This window comes from Arachis hypogaea, chromosome 14, assembly GCF_003086295.3.
Source record: "Arachis hypogaea cultivar Tifrunner chromosome 14, arahy.Tifrunner.gnm2.J5K5, whole genome shotgun sequence".
Lineage (NCBI taxonomy): Eukaryota > Viridiplantae > Streptophyta > Magnoliopsida > Fabales > Fabaceae > Arachis > Arachis hypogaea.
Genome location: NC_092049.1, coordinates 4,469,101 through 4,489,460, shown reverse-complemented (window position 1 = coordinate 4,489,460; position 20,360 = coordinate 4,469,101). Strand labels below are relative to the sequence as shown.

Below are 20,360 nucleotides of genomic sequence, written 5' to 3'. Positions count from 1 at the left end.
CAAAATACTATTTTACTGTTCTTCTAGGTTTTTTTTCTAGATTGTCTCTGCCATGTGCCTCATCCTTAGCCAGCAACACATTAAAAAATTTCAAGAAGAAATATACTGTCTCCCCTATGTTTTGGGTGTATTTCTTAAATCCTTTGGGTGTATTTTGTAATTCTTTGGGTATATTTCTGTAACCGTTGAGTGTATTTCTGAAGTTTCATTATTTTCAAAACAATTTCAAAGCTTGATTTCAGAAATCATGAAAATCGAAAAAAAAAAAAACACGAAGCAAGAAGGAGATCCAACAAATTTAGTAAGAAATTCGAAAAAAAAAAAAGAAACGAAATCTTTTGAAAGATGAAAGTTATATATTTGCGCGTTAATTTATTTGAATTGATTTAAAAGTCTGTTAAAGAGGCACATAACATAAGCAGCGCGTTTAGTGGGTTTTATTCTCTTCATGCTTGTAAAGCTTGTAAGCGCAAAACACTTGTATGTAGAGATTAATCCTAATTTAAATTAACTGCACTTAAATTTTCACCAATTTTATTTATATATGCAGCATTACAGTAAAACTCAGGTACAGTCAACTTCACCTAAAGTTGATAATTGAGAACTGTTAAATAATTTGATTAATTTAACTAAATTTTTATCTAACGACTTCACATGAAAGTTAACTGCACATGAGTTCCTATATTATTCCTAAAAGGCCCACAAAAGAACTGAAGAGGACATGGGAAAAAAGTTAAAAAAAAAAAAAATGGAAAGAAGAGAAGAAAGAGTAAAAGGTGGGAGCGGAATGTTCTCCATGGCGCGCAATGTTGATTGAGTTGCGTTTCTCTTTGTCCTTTCTTTCAGCTTCACTCGACTGTACGATCCAACATTTTCAGGTCTCTTCTTCTTCGTTCTTTGTTGCTTGTCCATCAAGTCATGAGCATTTCTAGCTCTCTTACCTCTAAAATTAGATCTCTCTGATTCCTTCATACTAACTTGCTCATGATCCCACTCAATTCTAGGTTCCTCATATTTCACAAACCTTTTTTAATTTTGCATTGCATTGTTACAACTTACAGCCTTCACTTCCCATGCATCAATTGGATTAGGAAATAATTTAGGGTTTTCAGTTATATGGGTTGCATATGCTTCAAAGGGAAATCTGCAGAGGAATACATTGCAGAGAACGGCATAAGAAGGGGCAAGTCCAAGGCGTTGAAATCAAAGCGTGCGACTAATTCTCTTCCCCTCATAGACGTTGGGAATGATGCCGTCCAAGGGGAGGTGGCTGTGGCACCCACGGTGTTCAGTGTGACCAACGGGGAGCGAGGAGCTCTGGTTATCGCTGGATGGCCCTCTTGGCTCGCTGCCGTTGCTGGGGAAGCCATTAATGGTTGGATTCCTCGCAGAGCTGACTCCTTTGAGAAGTTCGATAAGGCAAGCTCAATTCTGCTCTCTGATTCAAAACAAGTTTGTAGGTTGTGTTTCGATTCCATATTTTTCTTGGATAGAAAAAAGCATGTATTTGTTCAAATCTTAACTACCAAAGGAGTTTCTATATTTTCTATCTTAAAGAGACTAAACATAGCGTAGCTTTTCATATTTACTAGGTCAATTGCAATCAAATGATATTCGATATAGTAGTAATAAAAAAAATTAGGTGGGTTAAACATGCTTTTTTGTATGTAGCATTATTTTTAAGGGAATATATATATATATCTTCTTTCAGCTGATATGCTCCCTTGTTTGACATTCATCTATAAAAATTAAAAAATGAACTTTATGAGTGTGAAAGATATGGCATTTCCGCCCCTCCTCACTCTTTTCTTTTTAGTGGTTTTATTTCCCTATAAGTATGAGTAACGCTCATATCATACTGCAGATTGGTCAAGGAACTTATAGTAGTGTTTATAGAGCTCGTGATCTTGAAACAAATAAAATTGTTGCATTAAAGAAGGTTCGATTTGCTACTATGGATCCAGAAAGTGTCCGCTTTATGGCAAGGGAAATTCTTTTGCTGCGAAGGCTTGATCATCCAAATGTCATGAAGCTAGAAGGCATGATTACTTCCAGGGTTTCTGGTAGCTTGTACCTTATTTTTGACTATATGGAACATGATCTTGCAGGGCTTGCAACAATACCTGGCATCAAGTTTTCTGAAGCACAGGTACTTGATTTGATCATATGTGCCCATTTTTGTCATATCCAACTGCAGTTTATCTTTGAAGTACCTAAAGTTTAGTTCATAGTTTTCTTTATGTAAAAACAGTTTCTCATGTGTCAAATTTGATGAGCCAAGAATACCATGACTATTTTACTTTGAATGAGTAATTTTAAGTTTTATGAATTTTGCACCATCTTGCAACAATCCTCTGTAGCTGTGAAGACTAAGCAGATGTTTGTAACTAATTACCTTGGATGCTGCACAATGTACATAGGATCAAGCGTGTGGTTTAACTTATTATTTAATTTGAAACAAATCTGTTTAAAGCAAAAGAAAAAGAAAACATTGCTCCTTTTGAAAAAATAAAAACAAGAAAAAGCTGTTTTCATCACTGGTTTAGAGTCCTAAAGTTCACGTCGTATGTGTTGTTTGATTTTCTTTACTCGTTAATTAGCTGTTGGTTCTTTTGATTTCATAATGGGCTAATCTTTCATGTTGTGCTAAAGATCAAATGTTATATGCAACAACTACTTCGTGGTCTTGAGCATTGCCACGGTCGAGGTGTTATGCACCGTGACATCAAGGGCTCAAATCTTCTAGTTGATAATAATGGCCGCTTGAAGATTGGTGATTTTGGACTTGCAACTTCGTTTCATCCATCTAAGGGGAAGCCTTTAACAAGTCGTGTTGTAACCTTGTGGTACCGACCGCCTGAACTTTTACTCGGAGCTACAGATTATGGAGTTTCCGTGGACTTATGGAGTTCTGGTTGTATTCTTGCTGAATTGTTTTCTGGAAAGGCTATAATGACTGGACGAACAGAGGTAATGTTCCTTGTTTCTTCTGTATGCTTGTATTCTACATTTTATGGAACAATTGAGCCTTTATAACGATTATCATGGGCGGCTTCTTATGATGAAATAAACCCAAACTATTATTATTGGTGCATTTCTTTTTAAACTATGGATTATTTGTTTCCGAAAAGAAATTTACAAGTCACTTCCTTGATGCAAAACTAGAAGAAGTGTAAAGGATCATAATATCAACTTTTAGGATCATGTTTTCACTATAGAAAAGGAGCTCAAAGTGAAGCCAAGATCTTTGGAATTGTGCATGAAGGAAGGGTGCTAGTATACCTTCTTGTTAAATACATCTGATTGGTCCCATTGGAATCATTAAATACACCTTCAATTTTCTCAGAATGTGTCTATGTATGTGTATGTGATTAATTTGTCAAGGATTACTACGGTTTCATTAGGCACTATCATTATAGGTGGAGCAACTTCATAAAATTTTCAAACTTTGTGGGTCTCCTTCTGAAGAATACTGGAAGAAGTCAAAGCTGCGAAATGCAACAATTTTCAAACCTCAACAACCATACAAACGGGTTGTTTCTGAGACATTCAAGAATTTTCCTTCATCTGCACTGAGCCTATTGGAGGTACTTCTTGCTACAGAACCTGAAGATCGAGGAACAGCATCTTTAGCACTTCAAAATGAGGTAGTTACAAGTTTTATTTTCCCTAACTTCACCCCCATGGCCCCATAGTTTCTTTCTGCATGCAATACGTCAACTTAGCAATTTATTCATTGTGACCTCAGCAACTTTTTCTCCTACTTATTATTTTTCTTGCTAACTATCACTTTTTGTATCTCATGTCCAGTTCTTTACCACAGAGCCACTTCCATGTGATCCATCAACTTTGCCAAATTATCCACCGAGTAAGGAGTTTGATGTTAAACTTCAACAAGAGGAAGCTAGAAGGTATTTTTTTTCTCACAATAGTGCAAAGCTATGTTGATAATGTATGCTTTGCTTATAGGTTGTCCTTTCTATTCATGTGCTAAACTAAAATATCAAGGGGAAGGACATTTTTGTTATACTTATAACAAGAATCATAAAGTGGTTCTCCATTCCATTTTATTTCTTTGGCAATTCCTTGGAGATGATGATTTCTTTGAACCCAGCTGACCACTTATTTTCTTCTATTTTTGCTTGATATATTATACTTCCGGTTTTGTCTCTATATGTTACTATTTTTTACCCTTTTGTGTACTTTAAAGGAGAGAGAGATCAACAAATAAAGAGCGTGAACAAGGATCAGTTAGGAGGAAGTTAAAAGAGTCTAAAAATGTTCTAGCTCCTGATGCTAATGCTGAATTGCAAGCATCAATAGAGGTATGTTCAATAATAAACTTGATATTAATAGGTCTCATTCTCAGTAGAATCAATTTACATTTACCACTATTTTTCCTTCCCTAGAAGCGACAAAGGCAACCTAATTCAAAATCCATTGTTGAAAGCTACAATCCTAAAGAGGATGGCAACGCTGGCTTCCCTCTTGGACTTGCAAAGCCAAGAGTTCTCAGTGTCTTCTCTCATTCCGGCCAGTCAATGCATTCAAGTGCATATGGTTCCTCAAACAATATGAATTTGAAAGAGGAAAATGTTCTTATTGGCTTCAATCATGACTTTGGATCAAGGCACACTGAATTGAGTAAACAAAAATTTCGTTGGCTTGATGGCACACAATTGTCCAAATTTTCTGGTTCATTTGCAGTTCGAGGTGATGGCAATTCGAATGATTTGCTGGATGGACTGAAATTGCACCAAAAGGACTTCAATCCTTTTGAAAAGGATCTTACCATGGTAAATAAATTATTGATAATAAGACAATCATTTGTGCAATTATTTTCAAGTCAGCTCTATACTCTGCTCTCTTTGAGAATGGTTGAAAGATGTTTGATGGGGTTGAGACTATGGTCTACTTGCCTATCTTCATATACATATTTCCTCACAACATCCATAATATTTTGAATACAATAAACCAAGTGATGTTTGGGGATTTGTGCTCAGGATATATAGTAGATCTTAGATTGCATCTGGATATTGTCTTTGAGACAATAATACAGAGATAATAGATGCAGAATTTCGTTTGGTTGTATACTCTAGAATGAAAAAAAATTATTCTAGTAAAATTTATATATTTTCTGCATTCCCTTAAACTAGATCAATTACTTACCAGCTCTTGTTTGTGTTGGCAGGGTTATGCTTCCAAAAACAAATGCTTCCACTATTCTGGACCATTGTTGTCACAGGGGGGGAACATTGAAGACATGCTCAAGGAGCACGACAGACAAATCCAACAGGCTGGCCGCAAAGGTCGTTTGGAAAAGGACAACACAAAAAAGGCTAAGAAGGAGAATGGCCTAACCGAATCACTACTATAGCACCAAGTGTGAATTATAACTCATAAGTGGCTTTCAAGATAGTTTCTATGTTGATTCATTAATTTGGGATGAGGAAACTTGGAAACAAGACACGAGATTATAACCATAATGCCAAGATATATATTTCTTTCCCTTGGTGCATCTATCTACCAAGACGTGGTTCCAGACTCAACGAGCTTCAGCGAAGTTAACAACCACAGTAGATACTGTGCAGTGTTCTAACCAACAGATTCACAAGTTTCTGGGAGGTTGATATATATAGCCTACAGATCAAATCAAATCCAGTGATTCATATTCCACTGCTGGTGGTTTGCTTTGTACATATGAAACTGATTTTGTGGAATGACATTTTCTTTGTTAATTCATAGGCTGTAGTTTCCTCAAGTTCGGTGCATGGTCAGAGCTAGAGAGAATCCTTTAGCATAGAAACTCTGGAATGTGAAGATTTATAGACATGTATAGGAACGATATAGCTTCTTTAAGACTCTTGTATAGTCTATACATATTTGTAATACAAAATGAAATAGAAAATAGACACGACAGAAAGAATAATTGAAATAGATAATTTAGTAAGAGCGATTTTGCAGTAACATGCATCTAAACTACTGTATGTTATGTTTTTTCAGGTATTTCTAAACTTGAATTACTAATTCTTACTTACCGGAGCAGGATTTTTAGAGGAATGCTAGGGGCCAGTGATTTGTAGCCATCAAATAACCATCAATGATGGTTTTAATGGTGGGAGATTGGTGTGAGATTTCATTCAATGACTCACTTTTCTTTACTGGTTACATGCTGGCCAGAATTTAACAAAGTTGCTGCCCCCTAGATTTTTTCTAAATCTAACTATCCATCCATTTTCTTTATCCTCATAACATAATATAGTAATAGTTTAAAAAGAATACTAAATAAACTAAACCGAACAAGCAACATAAAAGATTCTAAGTTCAAAGTTGATTGACTTGACAATGTAACAAGAAGAAGAAAAGGCAAACAAAACAAGGAGACTTCCCTTCAAGATGAGCAACAAGGCTTCCCATCTTTAGCATTGGGGTGGGGTGCAGCGACGGTGATGGTCTTGCCTTCTTTAAGAGCAGTAGCAGCAGCAGCGGCGTCAGCCGAAGAAGACAATGATTTCTTGCTGATTATGCGGTATATCTCAGCAAGAATGGTGTGGAAAGCCTTCTCGACATTGATGGACTCAAGAGCAGAGGTCTCAACGAAAGAAAGGCCTTCTTTCTCGGCATATGTTCGTGCATCCTCGGATGCAACAGCTCTGAGATGCTTGAGATCAGTTTTGTTGCCGATCAAGGTGGTGACTATGTTAGCATCGGCGTGGTCTCTGAGCTCCTTGAGCCATCGCCCAACATTGTCGAAGGTTGTCGGTTTGGTTACATCGTAGACAAGAAGAGCTCCAAGAGCGCCACGATAATACGCACTGGTTATTGCTCTGTATCGTTCTTGTCCAGCTGTGTCCCATATCTGAGCCTTAACCGTTCTTCCTTCAACCTCAAGGGTGCGAGTCGCGAATTCCACGCCGATTGTGGATTTCGACTCTAAACAGAACTCGTTGCGTGTGAAACGAGAAAGCAGATTGGATTTTCCCACTCCAGAATCACCGATCAGTACCACCTTGAATAGGTAATCGTATTCTTCATCTGACCTCGCCATTCTCTCTCTCTCTCTTTCTCTTTCCGCTTCTTCTTTACCTTACCACCTCACTCTTTTTCATTTCATTCCCTTCAACGACAGTCAAAACACACTACCAACATTTCTTTTTCCTTTCTATCTATAAAACCTTACACTATGATTCTTATAATTACGCTGCCTATGTAACCTTGTCCCTACTTGTAACCATTTTTTATTATTTCAAAAAATATAAAATACAAATAGAGAATAAATTAATATTTGTACTCATAAAAGATACAGATGTTGATAAATGTACCTATATAAAAATAAAATGACAATTGTAACTACGGAAAATGACCTCTGTGTGCTAAAAGTGCTAAATTGGTCTGTTATCGTACTCTTGGCACACGAAAGTCATCTTCCGTGTTACAATGGTCGTTTCATTTTAATAAAGAAAAGTCTAGGGGGTCAGCAATTTTGTTAAATTTTAGCTAGCATGCAACCAGCAAAGAAAAGTGAGTCATTGTATGAAATCTCACATTAATCTCACACCATTAAAACTATTATTGATGGCTATTTAATGGCTACAAATTACAAAAGTTACTGGCTCCCTAACATTTTTCTTTTTATATAGATACATTTGTCAACGTCTGTATCTTTCATGATACAAATTGTAATTTATTCTACAAATAGAGGTATAAATTTTATAAATAAAAATTATAATTGATTAAAATATTAACAACTTTTTTTCCTGCTTTTCTTTTCCTTTCTTTGGAAAGAGGAAAAGCAAGCTAATTAGCTAAATCTTGTTAACTAGAAGCCAGCTGTGAGTAGCTGGCAGGTAATGTGTGTGGACAGACATCAAGGTTGTGTCCTGTCACCGCAACTCAACATCATGCACATCGAATTAGAAGTGCATAAAGTCACTGTGTTTTCCTGTGGACAAAAAGTCACTGTGTTTTTTATTTTTATGTCCATGAGTTTTCGCCGTAAGTAGAGTTAATTTGCTGTCTGAGTTAGTGTAAATCAACTTAGTTCTTTGCACATAGATTTAGTTTTGTCCTTATTGATAAAACGAGGTAGACCGTTACACCTTAAACGTCACCCATCATAAAATTAGAGACATGTTAAATGACACATGCTATTGGTGAAAATACTATATTACACATAACTATGCAAGTAAGCATTTCATTAACACACTAAAGACAAACATGTGACATTAATTGATTCAATTTACAATTATAAAATTTAATAATAAAAAACATTAAAATGAATTTTTGAATTTAGATTATCTAAATTGAGAATTTTACTTTGAAAGATGAAATAAGAAAATTTTATTACTAGATTAAAAGTAAATATTATCATCTATCATATTATATTTTATTCGTATAGTTCAATAAACTGATAATGTATATAATTTATATTTGAATTTAGTCACCAAAAAAGAAATTTATATTTGAATTTAATTTGCATTTATTGATAGTGTAAAAAAATTTAGGGATGCTACACATCCATGTAACTATGTAACCAAGTTGACCAAACACAAAAAAAATCCAATACCATTAAACGAAACGTGAAATACATGCGCTCAACACACACGAAATCGCTCTTGCCCAACGCTTCTTCTTCTTCTTCTTCTCACGCTCGTTTACGCACGAAGCGTCTTCTTCTTCTTCGCGTTCCTCCTTCTCATTCTTTTTCGCGTTCCTTCTTCTTCACGTGTTTTCTCCTTATCGTCATTCTTTTGTTGTTGTTGCTGCTGTATTTTTTTGTCTTTTCCTTCTTCTCTCTCTGGTGAAGAAGCAGTAGAAGGTGAGGAAGAAGAGTTTTGAATAGTGCAGAATGAACCCAACACAGTACTCATGGTGAACCGAACAAAATACAATTGTATAGTACTGAGTGAACGAAACATAATCCATTATATAAAATCAAATTCAAATAGCTTTATGCAGAATGAACCGAACACAGTACTCATTATGAAACAATTGTATAGTACTGAGTGAACAAAACATAATCCATTATATAAAATCAAAAATTCAAATAACTCTGCCTACAATTTACATATTATCAATTCAATTCAATTCAATTCAGTACACCTCCGTCCATTTAATTCAATTCAAAATTGAATAATCCAAACTTTGTCAGTTTGATTCATTTCAGAAGAGTAATCCAAATCGCTTTCCTGTTTATCGAAAAATTATGAACCCCTAAACATTGAACTCTAAACCCTAAACCCTAAACACTAAAACCAGAATCCTGAACACTGAACCCTAAACCCATAAACCCTAAATCCCTAAAACCTAAACCCTAAACCCTACACCCTAAAACATAAACCCTAAACCCTAAACCCTGAACTCGAACCCTGAACACTGAACTCCAAACCCTAAATGCTAAACCCTAAACCCTAAACCCTGAACCCTACCGTAAACCCTAAACCCCTAAAACCCTGAACCCTGAACCCTAAACTCTAGACCCCTAAACCCTAAACCCTCAACCATGAACACAGTGAACCGAAATTAATACACGGGATGAACCGAAAGTTTGAAACACACTGAACCCCTGTACACTGAACCCTGAACCCATAAACCCTAAACCCTAAAACCATAAACCCTAAAACCCTAAACCCTGAAACCATATCGTCATTCTTTTGTTGTTGTTGCTGCTGTATTTTTTTTTTTTGTCTTTTCCTCCTTTTCTCTCTGGTGAAGAAGCAGTAAAAGGTGAGGAAGAAGAGTTTTGAATAGTGCAGAATGAATCGACCACAGTACTCATTGTGAACCGAACACAATACAATTGTATAGTATTGAGTGAACGAAACATAATCCATTATATAAAATCAAATTCAAACAGCTTTCTGTAGAATGAACCGAACATAGTACTCATGGTGAACCGAACATAGTACTCATGGTGAACCGAACACAGTATTCATGGTAAACCGAACACAGTATCCATGGTGAAACAATTGTATAGTACTAAGTGAACGAAACATAATCCATTATATAAAATCAAATTCAAATAACTCTGCCTACAATTTACATATTATCAATTCAATTCAATTCAATTCAGTACACCTCCGTCCATTTAATTCAATTCAAAATTGAATAATCCAAACTTTGTCAGTTTGATTCATTTCAGAAGAGTAATCCAAATCGCTTTCCTGTTTACCGAAAAATTATGAACCCCTAAACATTGAACTCTAAACCCTAAACCCTAAACACTAAAACCAGAACCCTGAACACTGAACCCTGAACCCATAAACCCTAAATCCCTAAAACCTAAACCCTAAACCCTAAACCCTACACCCTAAAACCTAAACCCTAAACCCTAAACCCTGAACTCGAACCCTGAACATTGAACTATAAACCCTAAATGCTAAACCCTAAACCCTGAACCCTACCGTAAACCATAAACCCCTAAAACCCTGAACCCTGAACCCTAAACTCTAGACCCCTAAACCCTAAACCCTCAACCATGAACACAGTGAACCGAAATTAATACACGGGATGAACCGAAAGTTTGAAACACACTGAACCCCTGTACACTGAACCCTGAACCCATAAACCCTAAACCCTAAAACCCTAAACCCTGAAACCCTATCGTCATTCTTTTGTTGTTGTTGTTGCTGTGTTTTTTTTTTTTTTTGTCTTTTTCTCCTTCTCTCTCTGGTGAAGAAGCAGTAAAAGGTGAGGAAGAAGAGTTTTGAATAGTGCAGAATGAATCGAACACAGTACTCATGGTGAACCGAACACAATACAATTGTATAGTATTGAGTGAACGAAACATAATCCATTATATAAAATCAAATTCAAACAGCTTTCTGTAGAATGAACCGAACATAGTACTCATCGTGAACCGAACACAGTACTCATGGTAAACCGAACACAGTACTCATGGTGAAACAATTGTATAGTACTGAGTGAACGAAACATAATCCATTATATAAAATCAAATTCAAATAACTCTGCCTACAATTTACATATTATCAATTCAATTCAATTCAATTCAGTACACATCCGTCCATTTAATTCAATTCAAATTAGCAATTGCATTCCATTCAATTCGATTCAAAATTGAATAATCCAAACTTTGTCACTTTGATTCGTTTCAGAAGAGTAATCAAAATCGCTCACCTGATTTGAAGTTGAGTCATTTATTATTTCGATTTAGAAGTGCATATCGAAGAAGAAAACGAAGAAGAATAGGAAGAAGATAAATGCAACCAGATCGAAATAAGAAAACGAGAAGATGAACGCGACTAGAGGAGAACGACGAAGGCAATGCAGATCAATAAGGAAGAATGTGAGCAGAGGAGGAGGAGGAGGAGGAGGAGGAGGAAGAGGAGGTTTACGTTGCAACAGAAGGTTTACGTTGAGCAAAACTTTAGGTTGCAGCACGTTATATGTAGTGCGTATATGACAAACGAGTGAGGGGTGGGGGACGCGCGTGTGGAGGAAATTACTTGGTTAACAACCATGTAAAAAACACATTAATGTAGAGCTTTTCCGAAAAAAATTATACATATATCTAAGTGTGTATTATTACATCATAAAAAATAAATTATTCATTTTAAATTTTATCTAGATATATAAATTTAATTTAATAATCATATAAAATCAATTGAATTATACATTAAAACTAAATTCCTTATATTTATATTTAAAAAATGTGCCATCAACTTGACGGTGCATTCACTGCATTGTTGGTAACTACTTGCTCGAGTAGAAGAAGATCCCAACTTCAAAATATTATTATATAAAAAAAAATATCCCCATATTCTAGTCCAAAAAAAAAAAATCCAAATTGAAATTGGCAGAGTTCATTTCAATATTTCATCGTTTTCATCTTTCTCTTGTTTGTGACGAGCTACCGCATTATTTTGTAATTGTAATTTGTTTTGCATTAATTAACTAACTAATTCCTGTTTTCCTTCTCTTTTTCGGATTGAAACCAGATCGCATCGTATCTCACACTCTTTTTTTCGATGAAGCTGAAGCTGAAGATGATTGCGATCCCAACAAGCAGATCCTACAGTTTCCTCGTATTCCTCGTTGCCTGCACTTTCCAATTCTTTCTAGGTTCGCTTCCATGAATTCAAAGATACCATTTTTTTGGGGCACATTCATAATAGCATAGCTTAGTGCAAAATAGTATAGGCTTAACCTGTTTCAGTTTTCGCATTTGTTATGTCTCTCTCAAATTTGTTATCAGAAATTGAAATTCATGCGTGATATAGTATATGGGAAAGGGAAAAACAAAAATCGTAGTCTCACGCTCTATTGTGACTTATAGAAGCTATGCCTTTTTCAGTTTTTACTGTTATCTATATCCAATTCAATGCATTTGTCTGAAGCAATAAGCACCAGATCTTTAATATGTCAGTTTGAAATTTCATGAATTTTGGTACATTCATGACTCAATGACCCTGAAGGTAGCCTTGGCCCTTGGAGCAGCGGTTTAGTCGATTGCCTGTGAGCTCAAAGTCATGGGTTCAAGAAGTGGAATCACCCGCTTGTGTCAAATTAGATTTCCTATATTACACGCTTAGGGTGCGGTCCTTACCATGCTTAACATGAGATGCTTGTGCAATGGCACTGGGCTTCCCTGCTGTCATTGAGTGAAGAATGTTCCAAAATTCCTGAGTGATAGACAAAAAGGAAACCGAGTATGTGTGCGTCTGATGGGATTTTCGCGCTTCTTGATAGTGTTTGTTGTTCAGTGTGCCTGTTGTGCGTGCATGTTCACAAAGCATAGCAACTGTAATTTGCTTTCTGTCATGAATCATGATCAGTTTGTTTTTCCACAACAGACTAGAGTATATGATTTTCCATTGGGTGTGTGTACTTCTCAGGCTTTTGTGATGATTCACCTAATTCTAAAGATGATAAAACGACAGCAGCAAATGTCCGCGGCACCGGTTCTCTGATAGCTATTATATTGATTGTGCTTGTGGTGTTTTCTTTGCTCTCCTTTTTACTTTTCAAATTGTGGCGGAAGAAGAAAAGAGAAGAGCAATATGCCCGTCTTCTGAAACTGTTTGAAGAGGATGATGAGTTAGAACTTGAGCTTGGCCTAAGAGACTGACCTTCGCCATTTTGCATCTTCCCATGATTGTAATGCAGGTTTGTATTTATTCCTTCATATTTCTCATCGATACGAACTTGATATAGGTGTTGCATACGGCCCAACTTGTTGGGGATCAGAATTAACTCCACTCCTCTCTAAAATGACAATTCTGCAACAATTATTCTCCAGATTCATTGGTAGTTGATGGAACAAGTTTACTTTTCAAGTTATCTGAAGCATTCTATTCCTAATTCTTATCCATGCAGCCGGGAAGACTATTGCCTACTTAGCATCTAAATGTTACTGTTGTTTAATGCTTTTCAATGATTCTTAATGCTCCTTATATTTTGATTTTGTGCTAATAATTGGAAGTGAGATAGTTTGTTCGTTGTTTAGAAATAACAACTTCCTACGCTTTTGTTTATTTAGTTATATATTTGAGGCTTGAGGGGGAGTGAGTGGATTATTTGTTCATTACACATTGATGCTAATCATGTCATGATTCTATTTAAATGTTCATATTGCAGGCTTAGGTGAGATTGCTTATTGTGAATTTTTTGCTCCTTGCATAGCCATTTTTGCCAAGATGCATATGACAATGTTTGGACTTGCTGGGGAAGAAAGAGCAGAAGACCACAATTCAATGTTTGTAATGCTATTCGATTTTTTCCCCTTCTTTTTCTTTTTTAATTTTTTCGTAGAATTTATTTATCTAAATAGTATAGGTGAAAAAGGCTAACTTTGCACAAAGTGATTGGATGAGTCTTGTAGAGTGCATCTGAAATCTGTTGATATGTTATATGTACGATATTGTAGTCTTGACATGTTGAAGGTTTTGGTAAAATTCCAGACTGCAGGCTTCACTTGAATCTTGTCTCCTTTGTTTTTTGGTTTAATTATTCTGTCGGTCCCTATAGTTTCACTAAATTTTCAATTAGATCTCTATACTTTTTTTCTTTTCGATGGAGTCCCTATACCATATCAGATTTTGTAATTAAGCTCCTACCGTGACAAAAACGATGGAATTAACAAAATATTCTGTTAAACAAACCGAATATACCTAACACTTTACTGAATATTCTGTATAGTTTAATAGAATATTTCGTTAATTTCAACGTTTTTGTCACGAGAAGGACTTACTTACAAAATCTGATATAGTATAGGGACCTAATTAGAAAAAAAAAAGTATAGGGACCTAATTGAAAATTCGGTGAAATTATATAAGGACCGACAAAATAATTAAACCTTTTTTTTTTTTTGCGGGGTCAGAAATTTAACCTTATGTACTGGTGTTGCATACTAAAGTTTCTGCATTCTAGTAGTTTATTCACACAGTGCAAAATATCCTTACACTATTAATCAATAGAAATTTAGGAGACTAACACATCAATTGTCATGGTGACTGGTGAGTAGTTATTCACCATAATTGATTTTCTTTCCTTTTTTTTTAAATACTCACATTGTAAACTCATCCTTCATCTCTTTTTAGGACAAGAAAGAAAACTTCATGAGACGCTAAACAGCACTTACAAACTCAGAAAATATCATATATCTAAAACTAGTAAAAATTGAATGTGTTCTACATCCCAACAATCAAACACATAAGTGGAGCAAGTCTTAAGACAAAAATGCATATCTATGGTGGAATTGTATCGTTAGTGAGAGTTCACTTTGAAAGTTGGCGTTGTTTTGACTTTTGAGAGAGAAGAAAGACCCAACTTTGTCCATGGATGTAGAACCTGGCAATGGTTCTATAAGTCTTGCTGAGCAAACAAACGTGAATAGTCCCAGCTGAAAATATATTCAAAGAGATAAGGATAGATAGTAGGTTACAGTTAAAATCTATAAATTTATTTTAATTTTTAAATATTTTGATGTATTATGCAGTTTAACTGCTACCCTTCAGTCAGAATTTTTTTTTCTCCCACATTTTTTCTCTTGGTTTTATGTAAATTTATACATTTGCAATTTCTTGTGTGGGAGATTGGGAATTCACTCACATCCGTGTCTTCCCCACATTCACCTGTTCTCAAAAGTTCTCTTCGCATTCTCTTTTAGACTGCATCAACATACAAATTTAGTTGGGAAGCAACAAAATAGAATTGGATAAAAATGAGACCAAATTCAAATACCCTTTTGATTTATTCCATTTGTTCCTTGTTAAAAAATTATTCGTTCAAACAACTTTAAAACAAAGAATTTGAAAGCCTTCGCAAGAACAAAAGATAAAAAATGATATAAACAATTAAAATATAGAAAATGGTATTAGAGAAGTAGACCAAAATTAGTCCAAACATGTGATAACCAAGATCGACTACTAATTGCCATAGGTGCTTAAGCGACTCTCAGTACACCACTTGGCCATCGTAATTCATAGCATAAATAAACTGACAATTACAAAGCAGATGCCAAAAAAAAAAAAGAAAAAAAAAAAGAAAATCATGTTGCAATTGCAATACAATCAAAACACTCCACTTGTTTTATTTAGTTTGAGAGTCAATACTCAATACCATGCATATTTATAAATAGGCATAGTATGTAATCTAATGATCTGACAAATTGAAGGGGGAAAAAAAACAAATAAAGCAGAAGAAAGAGGGGAAGGGGAATCTATGGAATAGCACCTGCAAATTAGTTAATACACAACAGCAAAATGAGGGTCAATGTTCTAGAGGTTAATACACGAAAGAATAGAAGCCAAGGTGAAATGGTCAATTAAATTGAGTGGAAAAACCATCTGTCATCCCAACAAGCTGCTTGAGGAGGCTCAACCCCGAAGGTGTCTCCGGTGAATAACACTGAAAAGGCCATCACAAAAACTCTAAGAGATCAGATGCTAATAATTTAGATTGAGAAAACTGTAGGGTCATGATCCATAGTCATCATGTCGGGGTCATCTTCCTGTCTTGGCTCGCTTCATTCCAGTACTGTTAAAAGGCGACATGCTCGGACTCATGCTTGGACTCATGCTTGGACTTTCCTCCCTCAAAGTACCATTGAGCATGGCTAACTCCCTCAATTGCTGCTTCTTATAGTGATCCAGGGATTCATCCTGGCAGGTTAGCAATGGTTAGCATGAGACACAGAGAGCGAGGCACAATTAAAGTGATCAAATATAAGAAATGTATTTATACCACTGGCTTCAAAAGATTTTCGAGTATCCTCACAGCATGATCCAAGCGATTATCAATTATATCTTCTGGAAACTCTGCCTCCACCAAAACATGCAATGGCTCTTTAAGATGCTCATATCCAGGTTTATCTTTAAGCTTCTCTTCCTATGAAGAAAAGTTGTAAATCAAGAAAAATGGCATACTGTGTGTGATCCTTTTACTTAAATGGTGGTGTTTTAGTTAGCAGGTGAATTTTTTGTGTAATAGATCCATGTGAATTCTCATGAATCTAATCTAACAAATTTTCACCCAACTACAAATGTTCACACCCTTACTATGAAAACTCAAAAGAACAGTGCTAGGAATAGAGTAAATTGGGGGAGGAACGTCAAATGCAACATACCAAGGTGAAACAACTGAGAAAAGAATCAACTCAGAGCAAAACACAGTTATACCAACTTTACCTTGATAGAATCCTTCACAGAGCCACAGCCCCTGATGTAAACCCTACATTCTGTCATGGCTTCTACTCTTTTCAACGAGTTCCCACGAGGCCCCAGAATTCGGCCAACGAAATTATACTGCTGAGATTTTAATCAAGAAACTATTAATTGATATAGAAAAGAAATTGTAAACTGGTAAGCAAAAACTGAAGAACATTTGACTTACATTTGGATATTTGTCTACGGGGACATCAAGTCTGATAACTCTCTTAACTACAGGTGTAGCAGGAACTCCTTGCGCTCCTGGCCAACCCATTGGTGGTGTTTGAAATGATGCCATTCTTTGGAGATTTCCATTGTCCTGCACTTGCAACAAATTCACATTGTTGAGCACTCCCAATTTTATAAGTAAAATTGTGATAACAGCCCAATCTGACTTGCTACCAAGTTCCCTCACAATTCCAAAAAAATTGTCATCACACTGTTAATTGCCCATTTACAAGAAATTTAGCATTTCAGTTAATAAGCCAAAGAATCTGAGATTTTTGCACTCTTTGCTTAATGTTTGACTGCAAGTAGAGGTCATGCAGAAAGCTAACTGCTGAGATTCTGCACAAATTTGACATCTCATATCCATATTCATCAGTTTAGTTACATGCTTCCTGATTTCCCATCTCTAGCAGACTGCCGGAACTATCCATCCAATCATGTAATGAGCATGATAAAATAAAAAATAAAACAAAAACAAAAACTTATTTTAAGCTTCAGTGCATAAGGGATATATGAATATGTGATATGATTCCATCATGTGGTAACCAAAAAGACATGAAAATGGAGCCAAAATCTAGCGAAACAGCTACAGTGAGTTTGTTCTAACTGTTACCTAGCTGATTGAAAGTATATGGGCTGGTCCTAGGCAGATTAAGAGAAATGAAAAACATACGCTTCTGATTTCTAATACAGATTAAATGTGGAATAACCAAGAAATTTAAAATAATGCCCATCAAAGTACCGACTTCCCAGTTCTTTGATATGTCATGCACCAAATTGGCACGATCTTGAAGCTTTCAATGATGAAATGCACACAAACAAGTTGCACTAGTGCATTCGAATGCATGAAACACGTTTCTCAAAAATAAGCTTCGAAGTTGAATTCCAGCTTTATATATTAAGTAAGCTCATTTAAAAAGCACAGGTACAGTAAAATATCAATTAAAAATACATAAAGGAGATGCGCATTATAGCAGTGAAATAATAAGATTCGAGAATTATTTGATTGACATTACTAGCATCAATGACTTAGCAGTACCTCTATTGGTATGGTAGGCCATCCCTCCAGATCCGTAGGCCTACTAATTGGATGATGACTTAAGGATCTAAATGGACTATCTGGCTCAAGTCTTTCATGATCCATGAAACCTTGATTGAAGCCTGATATCCGTCTGATTTCTGTAATGCCACAGTACATATTGAGATAAACGAGAAAAACTTACAACAGCAAAAGTGGTATAAGCAGGGCTCTTTTAAGGAAGCCACCAAGTCTAGCAAGTGAATAGTATGCACAAATAAATGACACTAAAGAGTGATAGTTTACATGGAAACGCCAAATAGACATGAAACTAACAATCCTAGCAAACGATTTGATTGCTTCTATCATTCATGGTTGGTTACTTATCTATCTTTCCCTTTACTATTGTTAAGATATTATTCATTGTTATAGAAGTAACTATTTGGGATCAAGGAGTCATGACAATATCATATTGTGAAGATATCTATAAATTAGAAACCAAAGAAACTACTGCTATAGGAATGGTTAGGTGATTTTTAAACCTTGAGTCAAGAGCCTTGTACATTGTGGCAGAACTTGCACAAATGGTCCCAACTTTTGCCTCTCTGCCAGTAATTCAGACAAATATCTGCAATTTCTCAGCAATTAATTATGCATCCATACGGCCGCACAATGCAGAAGTAGATTATACTTGAGAATTACAAATTACGACCATTCCGACCAATATTATCAATACAATTTAATTAAAGAGCAATGCTAGGGGGCCAGCAATTTTTGTGATTAGTAGCCATCAAATAACTATCAATGATGATTTAATGGTGTGAGATTGGTGTGAGATTTCATCCAATGGCTCATCTTTCTCTGCTGGTTACTTGCTGGCCAAAATTCAATAAAATTGCTGGCCCCTAGACTTTTCCTTAATTAAATATTGGATCTCATTGATTCACAAACTGACATTGAGCGTATTTGTTTATGCAACCCCATTAAGTTAGTAACCTACTTGTTTTTCTTCTCCTTGAATTTTTGCAGCCTGTTTGGGTAAGTTTTCCAAACACACCATTCATAAACAAGTAATAGTCACTTTTAGACTTGCAGAAGCAAGAATAATCGCTCCTACACCCCAAAGATCAAACGGAACAGGTAAAACGGGCAAAAAAGATGTGCCAAGGAAGTATATGGAAGCAAGAACCAACAAGAAAACCAAGAAGGAATAGTGACTCCAATCCAAGACTCAGTCTAGGCTCATGCTTTATATTAGTGAATCCCCAACAACAGGAGCTGATGAATAGTTAGTAGAAGATTAAGCCATGGCAATTACCGTCAAGTCACTCAAGTGAAGCAAATTTATGTTCTACTCTATCCGTGATGCGAATTGCAACATTAACAGTGAAGGCACACAGAGCAGAGTGTAATTAATGAAGCCTTGTTTGAATTGCAGATTTTAAAATAAGATTAATGTGGTGGATGTAGATTGGAGTGGGGAAAGGAAAGAAAGAAGATGAAGATGGAAGCTTACCTCTCTCGATCTGAAGGAATGGAAGAAGATGATGACCTAATTGGAGACGGAGGAACTGCTGGAGGAGGGTACTGAAAATAACTCCCAGATGGGATCCTCTCTGCCATCTACTCTCACTCTCTCTCTTTCTTTCTTTCTTTCTTTCTCTCTCTCTGCACCTCAAAGTCAATCCACACAACTCAGTTAGTTGGTTTGTTAGTTAGTTATATAACAAACCATAGGGGAAACTGGACACGAATTCCGCGTGACGAAATTAAAAAGAAATAAAGAAAAGGAGAAGGGACGAGGTTGACGGTTACCGTTGGCAAAGCCCTTAGGAGGAGGAGGAGGAGGAGAAGCGGCAGCGGCAAGAGAGAAGAGAGTTAGAGGAGAAGGTAGGGATGGGGGTGGTGGGCCTTTTATATTTCATTTCACTGCATCACTTACCAACTCACTTCTCAACTCATTCACTCTTCACTCTCTAAATCTTTTACCGCATTCCCAATCTTCTCTATTTGCCTTCCGCTGTTTTCATCTGTTCCCCACTCATCATAACATGTGTCACGTGTGTGTGCGCCATTTATTTTTCATCCCTCAAAGTAAATAAAATCAAAACTAAATAATTAAATATCCTTTTCGGTCTTTTGCTATATGTTCAAAAATTAAAGTATTTTTTATAATTTCAAATAATTAATTTAATAAAATTTTTAATTATTTAAATAATTAGATTAAGTATTTAAATAGTTAGAGATTGAATATAAATTTTAGAAATATAAAGGATTGTTTTGTTCTTTAAATAAATAATTAGAGACTGAAAATAATAATAAAATTAAAATTTATTAAAAAACTTAATATAATAAATATTAATATTTTTATGTTAATAACCAATAAAATAAAATATTTCTTTTTAATTTTGTAAAATTATAGTAAAGTATCGTTTTTGTCCCCAACG

The 20,360-nt window shown here is 35.6% G+C and overlaps 3 protein-coding genes and 1 long non-coding RNA gene across 6 annotated transcripts; 2 read left to right on the top strand and 2 right to left on the bottom strand.

Moving 5' to 3' along the window:
• Positions 1-697: 697 nt before the first annotated feature.
• LOC112741071 (probable serine/threonine-protein kinase At1g09600) lies at positions 698-7,164 on the top strand. Of its 2 annotated transcripts, none has more exons than XM_025789894.3 (9): positions 698-878; positions 1,113-1,419; positions 1,865-2,149; positions 2,653-2,970; positions 3,420-3,647; positions 3,811-3,911; positions 4,211-4,325; positions 4,410-4,796; positions 5,192-7,164. In XM_025789894.3, exons 2-9 carry the CDS (start codon positions 1,117-1,119, stop codon positions 5,375-5,377), a joined length of 1,923 nt encoding a protein of 640 aa, XP_025645679.1. In that variant the 5' UTR covers positions 698-878; positions 1,113-1,116; the 3' UTR covers positions 5,378-7,164. The 2 variants fall into 2 exon arrangements, with proteins under 2 accessions (XP_025645679.1, XP_025645678.1); XM_025789893.3 differs by having other exon boundaries at positions 713-878; positions 1,062-1,419.
• On the bottom strand, positions 6,235-7,048 carry LOC112741074 (ras-related protein RABA2a). The gene has a single exon (XM_025789897.3). It carries the CDS (start codon positions 7,046-7,048, stop codon positions 6,392-6,394), a length of 657 nt encoding a protein of 218 aa, XP_025645682.1. The 3' UTR covers positions 6,235-6,391.
• A 4,520-nt stretch (positions 7,165-11,684) lies between the features above and the next one.
• Positions 11,685-13,938, top strand: LOC112741075 (uncharacterized). Its single transcript, XR_003171364.3, has 4 exons — positions 11,685-11,890; positions 11,994-12,081; positions 12,855-13,125; positions 13,597-13,938. It is a non-coding gene; the product is annotated as an uncharacterized lncRNA (long non-coding RNA).
• A 1,587-nt stretch (positions 13,939-15,525) lies between these two features.
• On the bottom strand, positions 15,526-19,961 carry LOC112741072 (KH domain-containing protein At1g09660/At1g09670). Of its 2 annotated transcripts, none has more exons than XM_025789895.3 (8): positions 19,729-19,961; positions 19,430-19,581; positions 18,456-18,541; positions 17,935-18,074; positions 16,852-16,986; positions 16,647-16,766; positions 16,204-16,347; positions 15,526-16,121 (listed from the first exon to the last, which is right to left on the bottom strand). In XM_025789895.3, exons 2-8 carry the CDS (start codon positions 19,534-19,536, stop codon positions 15,963-15,965), a joined length of 891 nt encoding a protein of 296 aa, XP_025645680.1. In that variant the 5' UTR covers positions 19,537-19,581; positions 19,729-19,961; the 3' UTR covers positions 15,526-15,962. The 2 variants fall into 2 exon arrangements, with proteins under 2 accessions (XP_025645680.1, XP_025645681.1); XM_025789896.3 differs by having other exon boundaries at positions 16,647-16,763.
• Positions 19,962-20,360: the final 399 nt, after the last annotated feature.